At 37.7% G+C, this 20,191-nt stretch overlaps 3 protein-coding genes and 2 long non-coding RNA genes across 6 annotated transcripts; all 5 read right to left on the bottom strand.

Moving 5' to 3' along the window:
• Window positions 1–7: 7 nt before the first annotated feature.
• On the bottom strand, window positions 8–2,684 carry LOC146935714 (uncharacterized). The gene is made up of 2 exons (XR_015030334.1): window positions 1,669–2,684; window positions 8–259 (listed from the first exon to the last, which is right to left on the bottom strand). It is a non-coding gene; the product is annotated as an uncharacterized LOC146935714 (long non-coding RNA).
• A 1,004-nt stretch (window positions 2,685–3,688) lies between these two features.
• On the bottom strand, window positions 3,689–6,540 carry LOC146935713 (uncharacterized). The gene is made up of 2 exons (XM_085749086.1): window positions 4,286–6,540; window positions 3,689–3,743 (listed from the first exon to the last, which is right to left on the bottom strand). The coding sequence occupies exons 1-2, from the start codon at window positions 6,538–6,540 to the stop codon at window positions 3,689–3,691; spliced, it is 2,310 nt and encodes a 769-aa protein (XP_085605212.1).
• A 295-nt stretch (window positions 6,541–6,835) lies between these two features.
• On the bottom strand, window positions 6,836–9,700 carry LOC146935712 (uncharacterized). 2 transcript variants are annotated; one of them, XR_015030333.1, is made up of 2 exons: window positions 8,500–9,700; window positions 6,836–7,087 (listed from the first exon to the last, which is right to left on the bottom strand). XR_015030333.1 is itself a non-coding variant. In XM_085750813.1 (2 exons), exon 1 carries the CDS (start codon window positions 9,622–9,624, stop codon window positions 9,004–9,006), a length of 621 nt encoding a protein of 206 aa, XP_085606939.1. In that variant the 5' UTR covers window positions 9,625–9,700; the 3' UTR covers window positions 6,836–7,087; window position 9,003. The 2 variants fall into 2 exon arrangements, 1 of the variants encoding a protein (XP_085606939.1); XM_085750813.1 differs by having other exon boundaries at window positions 9,003–9,700.
• Window positions 9,701–10,308: 608 nt separating this feature from the next.
• On the bottom strand, window positions 10,309–13,371 carry LOC146935711 (uncharacterized). The gene is made up of 2 exons (XM_085749085.1): window positions 11,140–13,371; window positions 10,309–10,338 (listed from the first exon to the last, which is right to left on the bottom strand). The coding sequence occupies exons 1-2, from the start codon at window positions 13,369–13,371 to the stop codon at window positions 10,309–10,311; spliced, it is 2,262 nt and encodes a 753-aa protein (XP_085605211.1).
• A 295-nt stretch (window positions 13,372–13,666) lies between these two features.
• Window positions 13,667–15,765, bottom strand: LOC146935710 (uncharacterized). Its single transcript, XR_015030336.1, has 2 exons — window positions 15,331–15,765; window positions 13,667–13,918 (listed from the first exon to the last, which is right to left on the bottom strand). It is a non-coding gene; the product is annotated as an uncharacterized LOC146935710 (long non-coding RNA).
• Window positions 15,766–20,191: the final 4,426 nt, after the last annotated feature.

Raw genomic sequence — 20,191 nt, 5'->3', positions numbered from 1 at the left:
TAAAGAATCTTAATAAACTGCAGCGGAATAATTCTTTAAAATATAATTTCAACCAAAATTCAACATTAATGAAAATCTTGGCACAAAGGCCCCAACATAATTCAACTTTATTTTCAACAACGATAAACTCTAATAGCAAGTCTTTTCCAAAATATGTGATACATAAAAGAATGAGAAGACATTCGCAACGATTTCCCCATCCTAGTATGTATCAGAGCCCTAGACACTTGAGCCGACCAAACCTACAAGTCATCAGTACCTGCACATTACCCACGGTCGAGGCAACATATACGCAGAAGGGGTGAGAAACTTATCCAATAATAATATATAATTCATCAAATTAATGAAAACAACAAAGCATATCACAACAGGCATCATTAATAATGTATTTAAATAAACACATAAGCAACGACATAATTATTTTCAGCAACAAGGTACAACAACAACATTATCCACAACGACACCGACAACTCGACAATGCGACAACGACAACAACTCGACAATGCTACAACGACAACAACAACCCAACAATGCTACGACAACAACAACTAATGCATCATGCAGGTGGTACCAATCTACGCGCGTTGAATGCTAAGCATTCCAGGGCATAAGCCCCCAACGATTTGGATGGTTAAAGCATCCCAGGGCATAAGCCCCCAACAGGTGAATGATAAACATTCCAGGGCATAAGCCCCCAACGGGTTGAATGATGAACATTCCAGGGCATAAGCCCCCAACAGATGTGAGTATGCAAATGGACTCAACTTGTGTATATCAACATACAACTTCAACAGCGACTACAACAACAACATATGTGCCTAAAACAATTATGACACACTCCCCAACTTTGACATTAGATGATGCAACAACGTCAACAACGGAAATCAACAACATAGCATATATATAAATCAATTACATTCATCTCAAAGTCTAAAACATCCCCCAAAAGCAATTAAGTTTTGATCAATAGAACATAAGTCAAATATCAATAAAACACCTCAACTAAATCCCTAACACTTAAGTTTGAAGTTGGAAAACCAACCATAAGTTTTTGGACTAACTAGAGATTAGTTATGCTAAGTTTTTCTTAAAATTTTCTGAAGACCCACCTGAACTATTTTTATCATAACTCAAAATCTACAAATCTTTTCCACTCCAAACCAAGGCCATTATAAATCTAACTTAATTATCTACAACTTTCATGTTTACACCGAAAGCTAATTCAACACAGAAACGGGTGAAAATCAGTGAACAATCGAGGAGAAAGTTTGCAGAAAACGTGCCACGATTTTGGAAAACGTGCCACGTTTTTACGACCAGAAAAACCCAACTTTCGACATTTTAAAATCGTGCCACGATGCCCAAAACGTGCCACGCTTTTGACAGTACCAGGTCAAAAAAACAGCTTTTCAAAAGTGCGATTTCAACATAGTTTCACCCGAAAATCCCATCTTTGATCCCTTAATCACCCAAATTGTCTTAGAAACATGTTTACAGGTTTAGTATACAACATAGGGAACAAAACAACATATAATTATGCAATTCAACAACAAATTTCATCATAATTCATCATCTATCATAACTTCTCAAACCCTAGAAACCAAGAACAACAAATTCATCAATTTTCAAATTATATATCACGATTATTGAAAGGAATCCCACCCTTACCTTAATTCAGCAAAAATGAACGAATAGCTACAACAATCGATTCCTTCCTAGCTCTCTCTTGGTTCTTCTCCTCTTCCTCTCCAAAACCAGTTGTTTCTCAATTGTACGTGAAAATGTTTCTGTTCTCACTTTTCTTTCTTTTACTCTCAAAAATATAACTCTTTCCTTTTCTCACTTAACTCCCACTAAACTCTCATAATTATTTACTTAATTCTCATTAACTAAAATAAATACTATTTCTACCTATTTCTATTTCTCCTATTATTTCCACAAATAATAAGACAATATTCATTCAAATAAAACACAACTCTATAAATCATATAATAAAATAGCATCACACCATATATCACATAAAATCACCCAAAACACATATTTCACATAAAATCATCTATTTAACAAATAAATTCATATAAAAATACTCACACATCTACTAAAAATAATTAAATAAAAATGGGGTGTTACAACTCTCCCCAACTTATAGAATTTCGTCCTCGAAATATTACCTCAAGCAAACAACTCAGGATATGACTCCTGCATCTTACTCTCCAACTCCCAAGTAAGACTTTCACCAGTTGCTCCTCCCCAAACAACTCTCACTAGAGGTATATCTTTGCCTCTCAACGTCTTCACCTTGCGATCATCAATCCTCAAAGGTAAAGTCTCCACCGTAAGGTTGTCTCTAACTTGCACATCATCTCTAGGAATAACATGTGAAGGATCCGCTACATACTTCCGAAGTTGCGACACATGAAACACATCATGCAAGTTCGAAAGATGTGGTGGCAACCCGACTCTATAAGCCACCGTGCCAATTCTCTCAGATATTTGATAAGGACCAATAAATTTTGGAGTTAACTTCTTGGACTTCAATGCACGACCCACACCGGTCATAGGAGTGACTCTCAAGAACACATGGTCACCCTCTTGAAACTCAAGGTCTTTCCTACGCTTGTCATGATAACTCTTCTGTCGACTCTGCGACTCTTTCATATGCTCTCTTATCATCTTGACCTTCTCTGTAGTCTGCTGAACTATTTCAGGTCCCAACATAATACTTTCACCCGACTCAAACCAACATAAAGGAGTCCTACACCTTCGACCATATAAAGCTTCGAAAGGTGCCATACCAATACTCGAATGGTAACTATTGTTGTACGTGAACTCTATCAATGGTAGGTGACTGTCCTAAGCTCCACCTTGCTCAAGTACACACACCCTCAACAAATCTTCTAATGATTGAATCGTTCTTTCTGACTGACCATCTGTTTGCGGATGATACGCTGAACTCAACTTCAGCTGAGAGTCCAAAGCTTCTTGCAAGCTCTTCCAAAATCTCAAAGCGAACCTCGGATCTCTATCCGACACAATACTCGACGGGACACCATGCAACTTCACAATATTATGAATATAAATCTCCGCCAACTGAGCTACCGAATAAGTGATATTAATTGGAATAAAATGTGCCGACTTCGTCAATCTATCGACAACAACCCAAATGGCATCATGCCCTCTTTGAGTGTTTGGTAAACTAGTCACAAAATCCATGGAGATGCTATCCCATTTCCATTCAGGCACATCTAAAGGCGTCAACAAACCAGCAGGCTTCTGATGTTCAACTTTCGATTTCTGACAAGTCAAACAAGCATATACAAATTGTGCGACATCTCGCTTCAACCCAGACCACCAAAACAGTTTCTTCAAGTCGTGGTACATCTTTGTAGTTCCCGGATGGATACTCAAGTTGCTTCTGTGACTTTCTTCTAAAATCAACTTTTTCAATTCATTATTATCAGGAATACAAATCCTACCTCAGAATCTCAACATTCCTTGATTATCAACCTGAAAATCACCATTTGCATTCTGATTACTAGCACCCATCAAGTCTACAAATTTCACATCAACCTCCTGGGCTTCTTTGATACTCTTCAAGAAATCATTATTAATTTTCAGCATACCCAACTGCACACTCTGAGGTGCCAATTCACAAACAAGACTTAAGTCTCTAAACTGTTCCAGCAATTCAAATTCTTTCACCATCATAGCTGACATGTGCAACGTCTTCCGACTCAAGGCATCTGCAACCACATTAGCTTTACCCGGATGATAATTCAAACCAAAATCATAATCTTTCAACAACTCTAGCCACCTTCTCTGCCTCATATTCAACTCCTTTTGATCAAATAAATATTTCAAACTTTTATGATCACTAAACACTTCAAATCTGGAACCATATAAATAATGTCTCCAAATTTTCAACACAAAAACCACAGCAGCCAACTCTAAATCATGTGTAGGATAATTCTTCTCATGAATTCTCAACTGTCTAGAAGCATAAGCCACTACCTTACCATCTTGCATCAGCACACCACCCAAGCCCAACTTGGACGCGTCACAATAAACAACAAAAGGTTTATCTGGCTCTGGCAAAATCAAAATTGGAGCCGTCGTCAATCTTCGCTTCAACTCATTGAAATTACTCTCACACTGAGCATCCCACACAAAAGCTTTACCTTTACCGGTCAACTGAGTCAATGGAAGTGCCAACCTCGAAAATCCTTCGATAAATCTACGGTAATAACCAGCCAAACCAAGAAAACTTCTAATCTCCGTAACTGACTTAGGAGTCTCCCACTGTGATACCGCTTCAACCTTCGATGGGTCCACTGCAATACCACTACCAGAAATAATATGGCCAAGGAAACTTACTTCACTTAACCATAACTCGCACTTTGACAATTTTGCATACAACTTCTTTTCTTTCAGCACCTGCAACACAATCTTCAGATGTTCTGCATGCTCTTCTTCAGTCTTAGAATAAATCAAGATATCATCAATAAATACAACAACAAACTTATCCAGAAAAGCATGAAAAATTCTGTTCATATACTCCATGAACACACCTGGCGCATTAGTGACACCGAAGGGCATCACTTTATACTCATAATGGCCATACCGTGTCCTAAAGGCCGTCTTCTGCATATCTTCATCCTTCACCTTAATCTGATGGTAACCTGACCTCAAATCAATTTTACTAAACACGCGAGCACCCACTAATTGATCCATCAAGTCGTCAATTCTCGGAAGTGGATACCTGTTCTTTATCGTCACTTTATTAAGCTGACGGTAATCTATGCACAATCTCATGCTACCATCCTTCTTCTTCACCAACAATACCGGCGCTCCCCAAGGTGAGACACTCGGTCTTATAAACTTCTTATCAAGCAATTCTTCCAACTGCTTCTTCAATTCTGCCAACTCGGAGGCTGACATACGGTAAGGAGCCATCGACACAGGCTTCGTACCCGGTACAAGATCAATCGAAAATTCAACCTCCCTCTCTGGTGGCACATCTGGAATCTCATCAGGAAAAACTTCAGGAAATTCATTCACCACGGGCAATCTATCAATTATCGACTGACTCTCTACAGACAAATACGCCATCAAGGAAAACATTAAGTTTCCATCATGCTCTAACCGCTTCAGCTGCTTGGTAGATAAAAATTCTGCTCCACTCTCTTCTTCAGCAGAAGAAAAGTACACCGTCTTTCTAAAACAATTAATATGCACATGGTTGTATTCCAACCAGTTCATACCAAGGATCACATCCATACCCGTCAATGGCAAACATACAAGATCAACTTCAAAATCTCTACCATACATGGATATAGGGCAACTCTGACAAACAAACGATGTGGTTACTGAACCCTTAGCTGGAGTTTCAACAACCATTTCCACAGGCATACTTGACATAACTAAACCCAACTTATTTGCACAATCAACAGCAATGAAACAATGTGTAGCACCAGTATCAATAATAGCAATTAAAGGAGTACCATTAAAGAAACAAGTACCTCTGATAAGTCGATCTTCATTAGCCGTTTGTGTACCGGCCAATGCAAACACCTTCCCACTAGTCTGAGTCTTCTTAGGCTTCTTGCACTGAGAACTAAGATGACCCTCTTCATCACAATTGAAGCAAACCATGTCACCACGCTTGCACTCAGCCATGATATGCCCTTTCTTGCCACAACGATGACACTTCTTCTCATCCCGTTGAGTACATGCATTACTCTTGTGGCCTTTCTCACCACACTTGTAGCAAACTATCTCAGCTTGAACATCTCTTCCCTTGGGTCTCCTTTCCTCAGGCATCCTCTGTTTGCCCTTGTCAGCAGGGGCACTGTAAGGCTTCGGACGACTCTGCTGTCCCTTACCCCTACGGTCACTCATCACCTTGTAGTGAGCTTTGGTATCATCTTCATAGATTCTGCATCTGCTCACCAAAGCAGAAAAGTCACGGATCTGTTGGTAACCAATGGCCCGCATAATATCAGCACGCAGACCATTCTCAAACTTTATGCACTTGGAAAACTCAGCATTATCTCCAGTATAGTGTGGATAGAACTGAGCCAGCTCCACAAACTTGGCTGCATACTCTGTCACCGACATGTTTCCTTGCTTCAGCTCAAGGAACTCAATCTCTTTTCTTCCGCGAACATCCTCAGGGAAATATCTGCTTAGGAACTCTCTCCTAAACACAACCCAAGTCACAACTGCATCACCTTGCTCTAATTCAGGTAAGAGACTCATCCACCAGTCATCAGCTTCCTCAGCTAGCATGTGCGTACCAAAACGCACCTTCTGGTCATCAGTACATTGCATAACCCTGAAAACTCTTTCAACTTCTTTGAGCCATGTCTGTGCTCCATCAGGGTCGTACCTTCCTTTGAAAGTAGGAGTATGATTCCTCAGAAAGGCCTCCAACATTCTTACATCTGCATTAACACCAGCACCAACATTCTGTTGTTGTCCTATAGCTTGGGCTACAGCTTCCAACGCAGCAGCCACCGCAGCATCGTTTCTTCCAGCCATTCTATTTCTCTTGTAACAGATAATATTCGCAGCCTCCAGGTCTTTACTCTACATAACAACAAAAATCAGCACAACTAAGACAATATAAATTGTCAAACAACTCTACATGGCTCGACACGACTCTACTAATTGGCCGGACGGACCGACCTGCTCTGATACCAATTGTAACACCCCGTTCTCCCAACAACGTAATATTAATTATTATAATCAGAGTAATCACACAACGGAGTGTCACACTACTTTTCAAAAATTCATAAATAGAAAATATCTATTTATTTAAGGCCAACATAAAGAATCTTAATAAACTGCAGCGGAATAATTCTTTAAAATATAATTTCAACCAAAATTCAACATTAATGAAAATCTTGGCACAAAGGCCCCAACATAATTCAACTTTATTTTCAACAACGATAAACTCTAATAGCAAGTCTTTTCCAAAATATGTGATACATAAAAGAATGAGAAGACATTCGCAACGATTTCCCCATCCTAGTATGTATCAGAGCCCTAGACACTTGAGCCGACCAAACCTACAAGTCATCAGTACCTGCACATTACCCACGGTCGAGGCAACATATACGCAGAAGGGGTGAGAAACTTATCCAATAATAATAATATATAATTCATCAAATTAATGAAAACAACAAAGCATATCACAACAGGCATCATTAATAATGTATTTAAATAAACACATAAGCAACGACATAATTATTTTCAGCAACAAGGTACAACAACAACATTATCCACAACGACACCGACAACTCGACAATGCGACAACGACAACAACTCGACAATGCTACAACGACAACAACAACCCAACAATGCTACGACAACAACAACTAATGCATCATGCAGGTGGTACCAATCTACGCGCGTTGAATGCTAAGCATTCCAGGGCATAAGCCCCCAACGATTTGGATGGTTAAAGCATCCCAGGGCATAAGCCCCCAACAGGTGAATGATAAACATTCCAGGGCATAAGCCCCCAACGGGTTGAATGATGAACATTCCAGGGCATAAGCCCCCAACAGATGTGAGTATGCAAATGGACTCAACTTGTGTATATCAACATACAACTTCAACAGCGACTACAACAACAACATATGTGCCTAAAACAATTATGACACACTCCCCAACTTTGACATTAGATGATGCAACAACGTCAACAACGGAAATCAACAACATAGCATATATATAAATCAATTACATTCATCTCAAAGTCTAAAACATCCCCCAAAAGCAATTAAGTTTTGATCAATAGAACATAAGTCAAATATCAATAAAACACCTCAACTAAATCCCTAACACTTAAGTTTGAAGTTGGAAAACCAACCATAAGTTTTTGGACTAACTAGAGATTAGTTATGCTAAGTTTTTCTTAAAATTTTCTGAAGACCCACCTGAACTATTTTTATCATAACTCAAAATCTACAAATCTTTTCCACTCCAAACCAAGGCCATTATAAAGCTAACTTAATTATCTACAACTTTCATGTTTTCACCGAAAGCTAATTCAACACAGAAACGGGTGAAAATCAGTGAACAATTGAGGAGAAAGTTTGCAGAAAACGTGTCACGATTTTGGAAAACGTGCCACGTTTTTACGACCAGAAAAACCCAACTTTCGACATTTTAAAATCGTGCCACGATGCCCAAAACGTGCCACGCTTTTGACAGTACCAGGTCAAAAAAACAGCTTTTCAAAAGTGCGATTTCAACATAGTTTCACCCAAAAATCCCATCTTTGATCCCTTAATCACCCAAATTGTCTTAGAAACATGTTTACAGGTTTAGTATACAACATAGGGAACAAAACAACATATAATTATGCAATTCAACAACAAATTTCATCATAATTCATCATCTATCATAACTTCTCAAACCCTAGAAACCAAGAACAACAAATTCATCAATTTTCAAATTATATATCACGATTATTGAAAGGAATCCCACCCTTACCTTAATTCAGCAAAAATGAACGAATAGCTACAACAATCGATTCCTTCCTAGCTCTCTCTTGGTTCTTCTCCTCTTCCTCTCCAAAACCAGTTGTTTCTCAATTGTACGTGAAAATGTTTCTGTTCTCACTTTTCTTTCTTTTACTCTCAAAAATATAACTCTTTCCTTTTCTCACTTAACTCCCACTAAACTCTCATAATTATTTACTTAATTCTCATTAACTAAAATAAATACTATTTCTACCTATTTCTATTTCTCCTATTATTTCCACAAATAATAAGACAATATTCATTCAAATAAAACACAACTCTATAAATCATATAATAAAATAGCATCACACCATATATCACATAAAATCACCCAAAACACATATTTCACATAAAATCATCTATTTAACAAATAAATTCATATAAAAATACTCACACATCTACTAAAAATAATTAAATAAAAATGGGGTGTTACAACTCTCCCCAACTTATAGAATTTCGTCCTCGAAATATTACCTCAAGCAAACAACTCAGGATATGACTCCTGCATCTTACTCTCCAACTCCCAAGTAAGACTTTCACCAGTTGCTCCTCCCCAAACAACTCTCACTAGAGGTATATCTTTGCCTCTCAACGTCTTCACCTTGCGATCATCAATCCTCAAAGGTAAAGTCTCCACCGTAAGGTTGTCTCTAACTTGCACATCATCTCTAGGAATAACATGTGAAGGATCCGCTACATACTTCCGAAGTTGCGACACATGAAACACATCATGCAAGTTCGAAAGATGTGGTGGCAACCCGACTCTATAAGCCACCGTGCCAATTCTCTCAGATATTTGATAAGGACCAATAAATTTTGGAGTTAACTTCTTGGACTTCAATGCACGACCCACACCGGTCATAGGAGTGACTCTCAAGAACACATGGTCACCCTCTTGAAACTCAAGGTCTTTCCTACGCTTGTCATGATAACTCTTCTGTCGACTCTGCGACTCTTTCATATGCTCTCTTATCATCTTGACCTTCTCTGTAGTCTGCTGAACTATTTCAGGTCCCAACACAATACTTTCACCCGACTCAAACCAACATAAAGGAGTCCTACACCTTCGACCATATAAAGCTTCGAAAGGTGCCATACCAATACTCGAATGGTAACTATTGTTGTACGTGAACTCTATCAATGGTAGGTGACTGTCCTAAGCTCCACCTTGCTCAAGTACACACACCCTCAACAAATCTTCTAATGATTGAATCGTTCTTTCTGACTGACCATCTGTTTGCGGATGATACGCTGAACTCAACTTCAGCTGAGAGTCCAAAGCTTCTTGCAAGCTCTTCCAAAATCTCGAAGCGAACCTCGAATCTCTATCCGACACAATACTCGACGGGACACCATGCAACTTCACAATATTATGAATATAAATCTCCGCCAACTGAGCTACCGAATAAGTGATATTAATTGGAATAAAATGTGCCGACTTCGTCAATCTATCGACAACAACCCAAATGGCATCATGCCCTCTTTGAGTGTTTGGTAAACTAGTCACAAAATCCATGGAGATGCTATCCCATTTCCATTCAGGCACATCTAAAGGCGTCAACAAACCAGCAGGCTTCTGATGTTCAACTTTTGATTTCTGACAAGTCAAACAAGCATATACAAATTGTGCGACATCTCGCTTCAACCCAGACCACCAAAACAGTTTCTTCAAGTCGTGGTACATCTTTGTAGTTCCCGGATGGATACTCAAGTTGCTTCTGTGACTTTCTTCTAAAATCAACTTTTTCAATTCATTATTATCAGGAATACAAATCCTACCTCAGAATCTCAACATTCCTTGATTATCAACCTGAAAATCACCATTTGCATTCTGATTACTAGCACCCATCAAGTCTACAAATTTCACATCAACCTCCTGGGCTTCTTTGATACTCTTCAAGAAATCATTATTAATTTTCAGCATACCCAACTGCACACTCTGAGGTGCCAATTCACAAACAAGACTTAAGTCTCTAAACTGTTCCAGCAATTCAAATTCTTTCACCATCATAGCTGACATGTGCAACGTCTTCCGACTCAAGGCATCTGCAACCACATTAGCTTTACCCGGATGATAATTCAAACCAAAATCATAATCTTTCAACAACTCTAGCCACCTTCTCTGCCTCATATTCAACTCCTTTTGATCAAATAAATATTTCAAACTTTTATGATCACTAAACACTTCAAATCTGGAACCATATAAATAATGTCTCCAAATTTTCAACACAAAAACCACAGCAGCCAACTCTAAATCATGTGTAGGATAATTCTTCTCATGAATTCTCAACTGTCTAGAAGCATAAGCCACTACCTTACCATCTTGCATCAGCACACCACCCAAGCCCAACTTGGACGCGTCACAATAAACAACAAAAGGTTTATCTGGCTCTGGCAAAATCAAAATTGGAGCCGTCGTCAATCTTTGCTTCAACTCATTGAAATTACTCTCACACTGAGCATCCCACACAAAAGCTTTACCTTTACCGGTCAACTGAGTCAATGGAAGTGCCAACCTCGAAAATCCTTCGATAAATCTACGGTAATAACCAGCCAAACCAAGAAAACTTCTAATCTCCGTAACTGACTTAGGAGTCTCCCACTGTGATACCGCTTCAACCTTCGATGGGTCCACTGCAATACCACTACCAGAAATAATATGGCCAAGGAAACTTACTTCACTTAACCATAACTCGCACTTTGACAATTTTGCATACAACTTCTTTTCTTTCAGCACCTGCAACACAATCTTCAGATGTTCTGCATGCTCTTCTTCAGTCTTAGAATAAATCAAGATATCATCAATAAATACAACAACAAACTTATCCAGAAAAGCATGAAAAATTCTGTTCATATACTCCATGAACACACCTGGCGCATTAGTGACACCGAAGGGCATCACTTTATACTCATAATGGCCATACCGTGTCCTAAAGGCCGTCTTCTGCATATCTTCATCCTTCACCTTAATCTGATGGTAACCTGACCTCAAATCAATTTTACTAAACACGCGAGCACCCACTAATTGATCCATCAAGTCGTCAATTCTCGGAAGTGGATACCTGTTCTTTATCGTCACTTTATTAAGCTGACGGTAATCTATGCACAATCTCATGCTACCATCCTTCTTCTTCACCAACAATACCGGCGCTCCCCAAGGTGAGACACTCGGTCTTATAAACTTCTTATCAAGCAATTCTTCCAACTGCTTCTTCAATTCTGCCAACTCGGAGGCTGACATACGGTAAGGAGCCATCGACACAGGCTTCGTACCCGGTACAAGATCAATCGAAAATTCAACCTCCCTCTCTGGTGGCACATCTGGAATCTCATCAGGAAAAACTTCAGGAAATTCATTCACCACGGGCAATCTATCAATTATCGACTGACTCTCTACAGACAAATACGCCATCAAGGAAAACATTAAGTTTCCATCATGCTCTAACCGCTTCAGCTGCTTGGTAGATAAAAATTCTGCTCCACTCTCTTCTTCAGCAGAAGAAAAGTACACCGTCTTTCTAAAACAATTAATATGCACATGGTTGTATTCCAACCAGTTCATACCAAGGATCACATCCATACCCGTCAATGGCAAACATACAAGATCAACTTCAAAATCTCTACCATACATGGATATAGGGCAACTCTGACAAACAAACGATGTGGTTACTGAACCCTTAGCTGGAGTTTCAACAACCATTTCCACAGGCATACTTGACATAACTAAACCCAACTTATTTGCACAATCAACAGCAATGAAACAATGTGTAGCACCAGTATCAATAATAGCAATTAAAGGAGTACCATTAAAGAAACAAGTACCTCTGATAAGTCGATCTTCATTAGCCGTTTGTGTACCGGCCAATGCAAACACCTTCCCACTAGTCTGAGTCTTCTTAGGCTTCTTGCACTGAGAACTAAGATGACCCTCTTCATCACAATTGAAGCAAACCATGTCACCACGCTTGCACTCAGCCATGATATGCCCTTTCTTGCCACAACGATGACACTTCTTCTCATCCCGTTGAGTACATGCATTACTCTTGTGGCCTTTCTCACCACACTTGTAGCAAACTATCTCAGCTTGAACATCTCTTCCCTTGGGTCTCCTTTCCTCAGGCATCCTCTGTTTGCCCTTGTCAGCAGGGGCACTGTAAGGCTTCGGACGACTCTGCTGTCCCTTACCCCTACGGTCACTCATCACCTTGTAGTGAGCTTTGGTATCATCTTCATAGATTCTGCATCTGCTCACCAAAGCAGAAAAGTCACGGATCTGTTGGTAACCAATGGCCCGCATAATATCAGCACGCAGACCATTCTCAAACTTTATGCACTTGGAAAACTCAGCATTATCTCCAGTATAGTGTGGATAGAACTGAGCCAGCTCCACAAACTTGGCTGCATACTCTGTCACCGACATGTTTCCTTGCTTCAGCTCAAGGAACTCAATCTCTTTTCTTCCGCGAACATCCTCAGGGAAATATCTGCTTAGGAACTCTCTCCTAAACACAACCCAAGTCACAACTGCATCACCTTGCTCTAATTCAGGTAAGAGACTCATCCACCAGTCATCAGCTTCCTCAGCTAGCATGTGCGTACCAAAACGCACCTTCTGGTCATCAGTACATTGCATAACCCTGAAAACTCTTTCAACTTCTTTGAGCCATGTCTGTGCTCCATCAGGGTCGTACCTTCCTTTGAAAGTAGGAGTATGATTCCTCAGAAAGGCCTCCAACATTCTTACATCTGCATTAACACCAGCACCAACATTCTGTTGTTGTCCTATAGCTTGGGCTACAGCTTCCAACGCAGCAGCCACCGCAGCATCGTTTCTTCCAGCCATTCTATTTCTCTTGTAACAGATAATATTCGCAGCCTCCAGGTCTTTACTCTACATAACAACAAAAATCAGCACAACTAAGACAATATAAATTGTCAAACAACTCTACATGGCTCGACACGACTCTACTAATTGGCCGGACGGACCGACCTGCTCTGATACCAATTGTAACACCCCGTTCTCCCAACAACGTAATATTAATTATTATAATCAGAGTAATCACACAACGGAGTGTCACACTACTTTTCAAAAATTCATAAATAGAAAATATCTATTTATTTAAGGCCAACATAAAGAATCTTAATAAACTGCAGCGGAATAATTCTTTAAAATATAATTTCAACCAAAATTCAACATTAATGAAAATCTTGGCACAAAGGCCCCAACATAATTCAACTTTATTTTCAACAACGATAAACTCTAATAGCAAGTCTTTTCCAAAATATGTGATACATAAAAGAATGAGAAGACATTCGCAACGATTTCCCCATCCTAGTATGTATCAGAGCCCTAGACACTTGAGCCGACCAAACCTACAAGTCATCAGTACCTGCACATTACCCACGGTCGAGGCAACATATACGCAGAAGGGGTGAGAAACTTATCCAATAATAATAATATATAATTCATCAAATTAATGAAAACAACAAAGCATATCACAACAGGCATCATTAATAATGTATTTAAATAAACACATAAGCAACGACATAATTATTTTCAGCAACAAGGTACAACAACAACATTATCCACAACGACACCGACAACTCGACAATGCGACAACGACAACAACTCGACAATGCTACAACGACAACAACAACCCAACAATGCTACGACAACAACAACTAATGCATCATGCAGGTGGTACCAATCTACGCGCGTTGAATGCTAAGCATTCCAGGGCATAAGCCCCCAACGATTTGGATGGTTAAAGCATCCCAGGGCATAAGCCCCCAACAGGTGAATGATAAACATTCCAGGGCATAAGCCCCCAACGGGTTGAATGATGAACATTCCAGGGCATAAGCCCCCAACAGATGTGAGTATGCAAATGGACTCAACTTGTGTATATCAACATACAACTTCAACAGCGACTACAACAACAACATATGTGCCTAAAACAATTATGACACACTCCCCAACTTTGACATTAGATGATGCAACAACGTCAACAACGGAAATCAACAACATAGCATATATATAAATCAATTACATTCATCTCAAAGTCTAAAACATCCCCCAAAAGCAATTAAGTTTTGATCAATAGAACATAAGTCAAATATCAATAAAACACCTCAACTAAATCCCTAACACTTAAGTTTGAAGTTGGAAAACCAACCATAAGTTTTTGGACTAACTAGAGATTAGTTATGCTAAGTTTTTCTTAAAATTTTCTGAAGACCCACCTGAACTATTTTTATCATAACTCAAAATCTACAAATCTTTTCCACTCCAAACCAAGGCCATTATAAAGCTAACTTAATTATCTACAACTTTCATGTTTACACCGAAAGCTAATTCAACACAGAAACGGGTGAAAATCAGTGAACAATCGAGGAGAAAGTTTGCAGAAAACGTGCCACGATTTTGGAAAACGTGCCACGTTTTTACGACCAGAAAAACCCAACTTTCGACATTTTAAAATCGTGCCACGATGCCCAAAACGTGCCACGCTTTTGACAGTACCAGGTCAAAAAAACAGCTTTTCAAAAGTGCGATTTCAACATAGTTTCACCCGAAAATCCCATCTTTGATCCCTTAATCACCCAAATTGTCTTAGAAACATGTTTACAGGTTTAGTATACAACATAGGGAACAAAACAACATATAATTATGCAATTCAACAACAAATTTCATCATAATTCATCATCTATCATAACTTCTCAAACCCTAGAAACCAAGAACAACAAATTCATCAATTTTCAAATTATATATCACGATTATTGAAAGGAATCCCACCCTTACCTTAATTCAGCAAAAATGAACGAATAGCTACAACAATCGATTCCTTCCTAGCTCTCTCTTGGTTCTTCTCCTCTTCCTCTCCAAAACCAGTTGTTTCTCAATTGTACGTGAAAATGTTTCTGTTCTCACTTTTCTTTCTTTTACTCTCAAAAATATAACTCTTTCCTTTTCTCACTTAACTCCCACTAAACTCTCATAATTATTTACTTAATTCTCATTAACTAAAATAAATACTATTTCTACCTATTTCTATTTCTCCTATTATTTCCACAAATAATAAGACAATATTCATTCAAATAAAACACAACTCTATAAATCATATAATAAAATAGCATCACACCATATATCACATAAAATCACCCAAAACACATATTTCACATAAAATCATCTATTTAACAAATAAATTCATATAAAAATACTCACACATCTACTAAAAATAATTAAATAAAAATGGGGTGTTACACCCATAGCCAAGCATGCGCCACTGATCCAACCTGCAACACCTACTCAGACTATGGAAACCCGTAGCCTGCGAGGTAGCTATAAACCTAGAAGAGGAATGCTAGCAACACTATCTTTTCAACACTCTCTCTAGTACTCACAATTTTATTGGATGAAATCAATGTATGTCCCACAATTTTGTGTAGGTTCAATTTTCAAAGTGTAGACCCACAATGATTTAAACCAATAGAGGAGTGAGTATTAGAGAGAGTGTTGCTAGCATTACTCAAACCTAGAAAGCTCTTTAACCTTTCTGTTACCATTGATGATCCACACATCTCACCTCTTCCCAAAAACCCTAAACTAGCCCTATCTGACCCTAATTGGAAATCTGCAACGGAGTATGAGTTTAATGCTCTTATTAGAAATAATACGCGGGATTTGGTTCCACGACCTTGTGATGTTAACATTATTCGTTGTATGTGGATTTTTCGTCATAAAAGAAATCTAATGGTGGTTTTGAGCATTACAAAGCTCCTCTTGTAGGTGATGGCAGGTCACAGATGTTGAGGCAAAATCCCTAATTAATTTTAAAGATAATAAACCAATATGATTAAAGAATTAATGGACTTTGATTATTTCCTTGGTATTTAACTTGTGCTCTTGAGTGTTTTACTAAGACAGGAACAAGGTTTAAATCATACCAAGAAACAAGAAATCAAAGGACATTTGAATACAAGATCTAACACTGAGATCAGAAGGTTAGATCAGAATGTTGCTCAGAGATCAGAATGTTCGCACATGAGATCAGAAGGTTGCTTCTATACAAGCCCAAAATCTCAAGAACATGGATCAAGGTCATGCAAGGCACATGTGACATAAATAAATGTCAAGAGAAGTACTTTTGCATGGATCAATCAAGCAATAAAGGCATATACAAGGATTATGTCAAAAAGGATACTTTATGTTCATTTAAGACTATGAACATTAAAGTCCTAGGAATATTCCACAAGAGAATATCATCCTAGATGTTAATATCACTGCTCTTCATGGTGTCTCACTATTAGGATTTGATTACATCAAATGGTAGTTGTCGCGTCATTTTTCGGAGATCAAGGCTATTTGATTAGCTTATTGACTCACTAATTATTTCACGACCGAACATTTAATTTTTTAAGAAAAGGGGAAAAAAAGTTCAAACTACCCCATATTTGAAAAGATTTAGGGTTCGGGGGTTAGTTACATGAAGGGAAGGTGTTAGCACCCTTTATGTCCGTAGTACTCTACGGGAACCTCTTGGTTTTATTTAAATAATGTGCTATAACTTGCTTATTTTTGAAGAAAAAAAGAATTTGAAATGATTAATAAAGGAGGACCTAATTATCTACATTTTAATGATTTGGAAGGACGAGTATCCTCTGCCTACGTACCCGTGAGGGATCAAAACCTCGTAGTTCGGGGTAGAAATTGACGTTTTGATTGGTTGAGTGTTTTTTATTAGTTTTGAAAAAGGTTTTAAAATGAAAGAAAGCCAAATGGCAAATAAATTTGTTTGTGTTTTTTAATTTGAAAGAAAATGGACTCGAAATAAAGTTAAGTTGATTGATATTTGATTAAGAAAATAAAATGAAAAAAAAGACGTCACTTGATTTAAGATCAAGGTTTGTTTATGAAAATGTTTTTGTGTTTTTGAACTATTTGCATGTTTTTGTTGTTTTTGAATAATAACTAAACTAAAATTAAAGCTATCGGAGCAAAAAAATAAAAACGTAGGTATTTTGTGGTGACGTTGGATCCCCACAAAAACCTTTAACCTAAACTATAGAGCATAAAAATAAAGCATACACACACACACACATGCATGATATTTACATTAAGCCTAACATACATTCTAAAGTCTGCGAGAAAATAAATATGCATGATAAATTTACATTAAGCCTAAATATACATTCTAAAGTCTGCGGGGGGAAAATAAATATGCATGATTTACATTAAGCCTAAATTTACATTCTAAGTCATGTGCAATAAAAATAAATGACATAATAATAAGTAAATAAAAATGAAAGATGATAGTGCTAAACTAAAAAATGCATGAATGATTTACATTAAAGCCTAAATATACATTCTAAATGACATAAAAATAAATATGCAATAAATAAATGAATGATAATTATGCAACCTAATCTAATAAACATAAAAATAATAAAATGCAGAAATAAAGAAAATGCAAGGGGGCCACCAATTCTCTTTATGATGAAACCTTTTAACTTTGGAGAGCAGCCACAGCCTTGCGATCGGAACGGAATAGAACAGCCACGGCAAACACTGTCACTTTGATGGATTCTCTAAATAAAATAAGCAGCAGCGGCTAGCAACAATTCAAAACAATTGGAAGTGGAAACTAAACAACCACGCAGCAACAATTAGAGTATATGTATAATACGACACAGTAGCAGCAGCAATGATTCACAATTGGAATTTAAAGTAAGAAAGTGCCTTGTACCAAAAAAAAGTGAGAAAGTGTAGCAATATGAAACAAGGTAATTGGGTAATAACATGGCAGCAACAATTCTAAATTGAATGAAATGGAACAAGCACAAGAAAAAATAATTGGGATGGAATGAGAACGTAGCAGCAAAAATAAAATAAAATTTAATAAGGATTGAAATCAAGTAATAGGAGTTGGAATCAAATAAATCAACAGTAACGATGGAGCATTAACAAGAATTGGAATTGAATATATCATAGAGAAACAAGGCGGCAATGGAATTAAATAAATAAGTGCAGCAAACAAGAAAGCAACCACGTAGCAAAACAGATTTGTAAAACGGCACCACAAGGGAATTCAATCCAAATTGTATATTGATACGGGTGCCTCAACTCATGTCATATAAGGAATTAGAATTAAATTTGGAGGCACTGCTGCTACAGTAACGGGAATGCAAAGAATAAGGGAAAATTGAAAGTTTCTATTGAAAAGAAAATATCATTCAGAACTATTAAAAACACGACAGCTAGGGAACTATTAAAAACACGACAGCTAGGGTTCCTATTGAAATTAAAATAAAACTCAAAACTGAAAAAACTAGGGTTATGAAAATATGACATTGTTTGTGTGTTTGGTGAAATTTTTGTGTGTTTTTCTTGGCTGTGCAGACTTGGTTTTATAGTGTGAGGGCTAGGTTTTAAAAGGAAGTAACTGAATGCTTGGCTTGGGGAGGAGAAAAAGAATTTGTTGCTGAATTTTGGGACTAAGATGGAGGAAGAACACATCTGCGTTTTACAGCTTGCAGGTTTTGGATTGGACTTTTTGTACATATCATCTAATAATATAAATAAATAAAAATAAATAAAGAAAAAAAAGATAAACATGTATATTTTTTTGGATTTTGTTGGACAATAATAATAAAATAAAAAAAGAGATAAAGACTAGAAAAGAAAATAATAAAAAAGGGATAAAGACTAAATAATGAATTAAAATAAAAAAAGGGATAAAGACTAAAAAGGATGAGATAAAAATAAAGAAATACTTTTTTTTAAAACAAAATTAAAGTTAGTTAATGAAAAAAAAGCTTAAATAAAAGATGGAATTAAAAATGAAATAAAAAAATAAAAATAAAGAGAGAAGAGGGCCCGACTCGGAACCAAAAATGAGGTATTTTAAAATACCTCTCTGCCGAATTTTTTTACTGAAAAGTCGGGGATTACTCAGGGTTAAACGACGCGTGTCAGTGGTATCTTAGGTCAAAAATTGGGGTATGACAGTAGTCTTACAAATCATCCTAAGTGAAACAAATGGAACATTCTGATGGTCAGAATGTTCAGCTCAGCACAGGCTTACTTTATGAACAGTACAGTAGGTGAAAAGCAAAAGCCAAAGCAAAGCAAATATGTCTTGCTCAATCAGAGATAGACACGTATGAGAGTTGGTACAGAACAAGGACCACACAATCTCTCAAAGCCTGTGTATGAAGATGCAGAATCCCACTATATCCTCCTGCACCAAGTTCCAAGGCAGATCTGGCAACTGAACTTTCTGAAGTATGAAGAAAAGTCCATACTTTGGTTATTGCCCAAAAATTCATATGAAAAGCATATGACACGCCCAGAACTTCATATGTTCATTCATATATGATGAACCCAGATGAAGAACATGATGAACCCAGATGAAGATCATCATGAACGCAACAACATTCTGAAGTTCATCAGAGATCAGAATGTTTGCCCATAATTTCAAGTAAAAGCTTGTGGGACCCAGGACACATGGCATAACACCATTGGACACCCCACAACGGCTATTTGAGCCCAAGGACTCTATAAATACAGTTCAAAGGCTCAGCATTACTTGCACCATTGCAAAGCATACAAGAAAATAACTTTGATTTTGTTTGAAGCTCTTGCAAACTGAAATTGATCAATC

Source organism: Medicago sativa, chromosome 3 (assembly GCF_051527215.1).
Source record: "Medicago sativa cultivar Bolivia chromosome 3, Bolivia_mono, whole genome shotgun sequence".
Taxonomy (NCBI): domain Eukaryota; kingdom Viridiplantae; phylum Streptophyta; class Magnoliopsida; order Fabales; family Fabaceae; genus Medicago; species Medicago sativa.
This window is presented reverse-complemented; position numbering and strand designations above follow the sequence as displayed.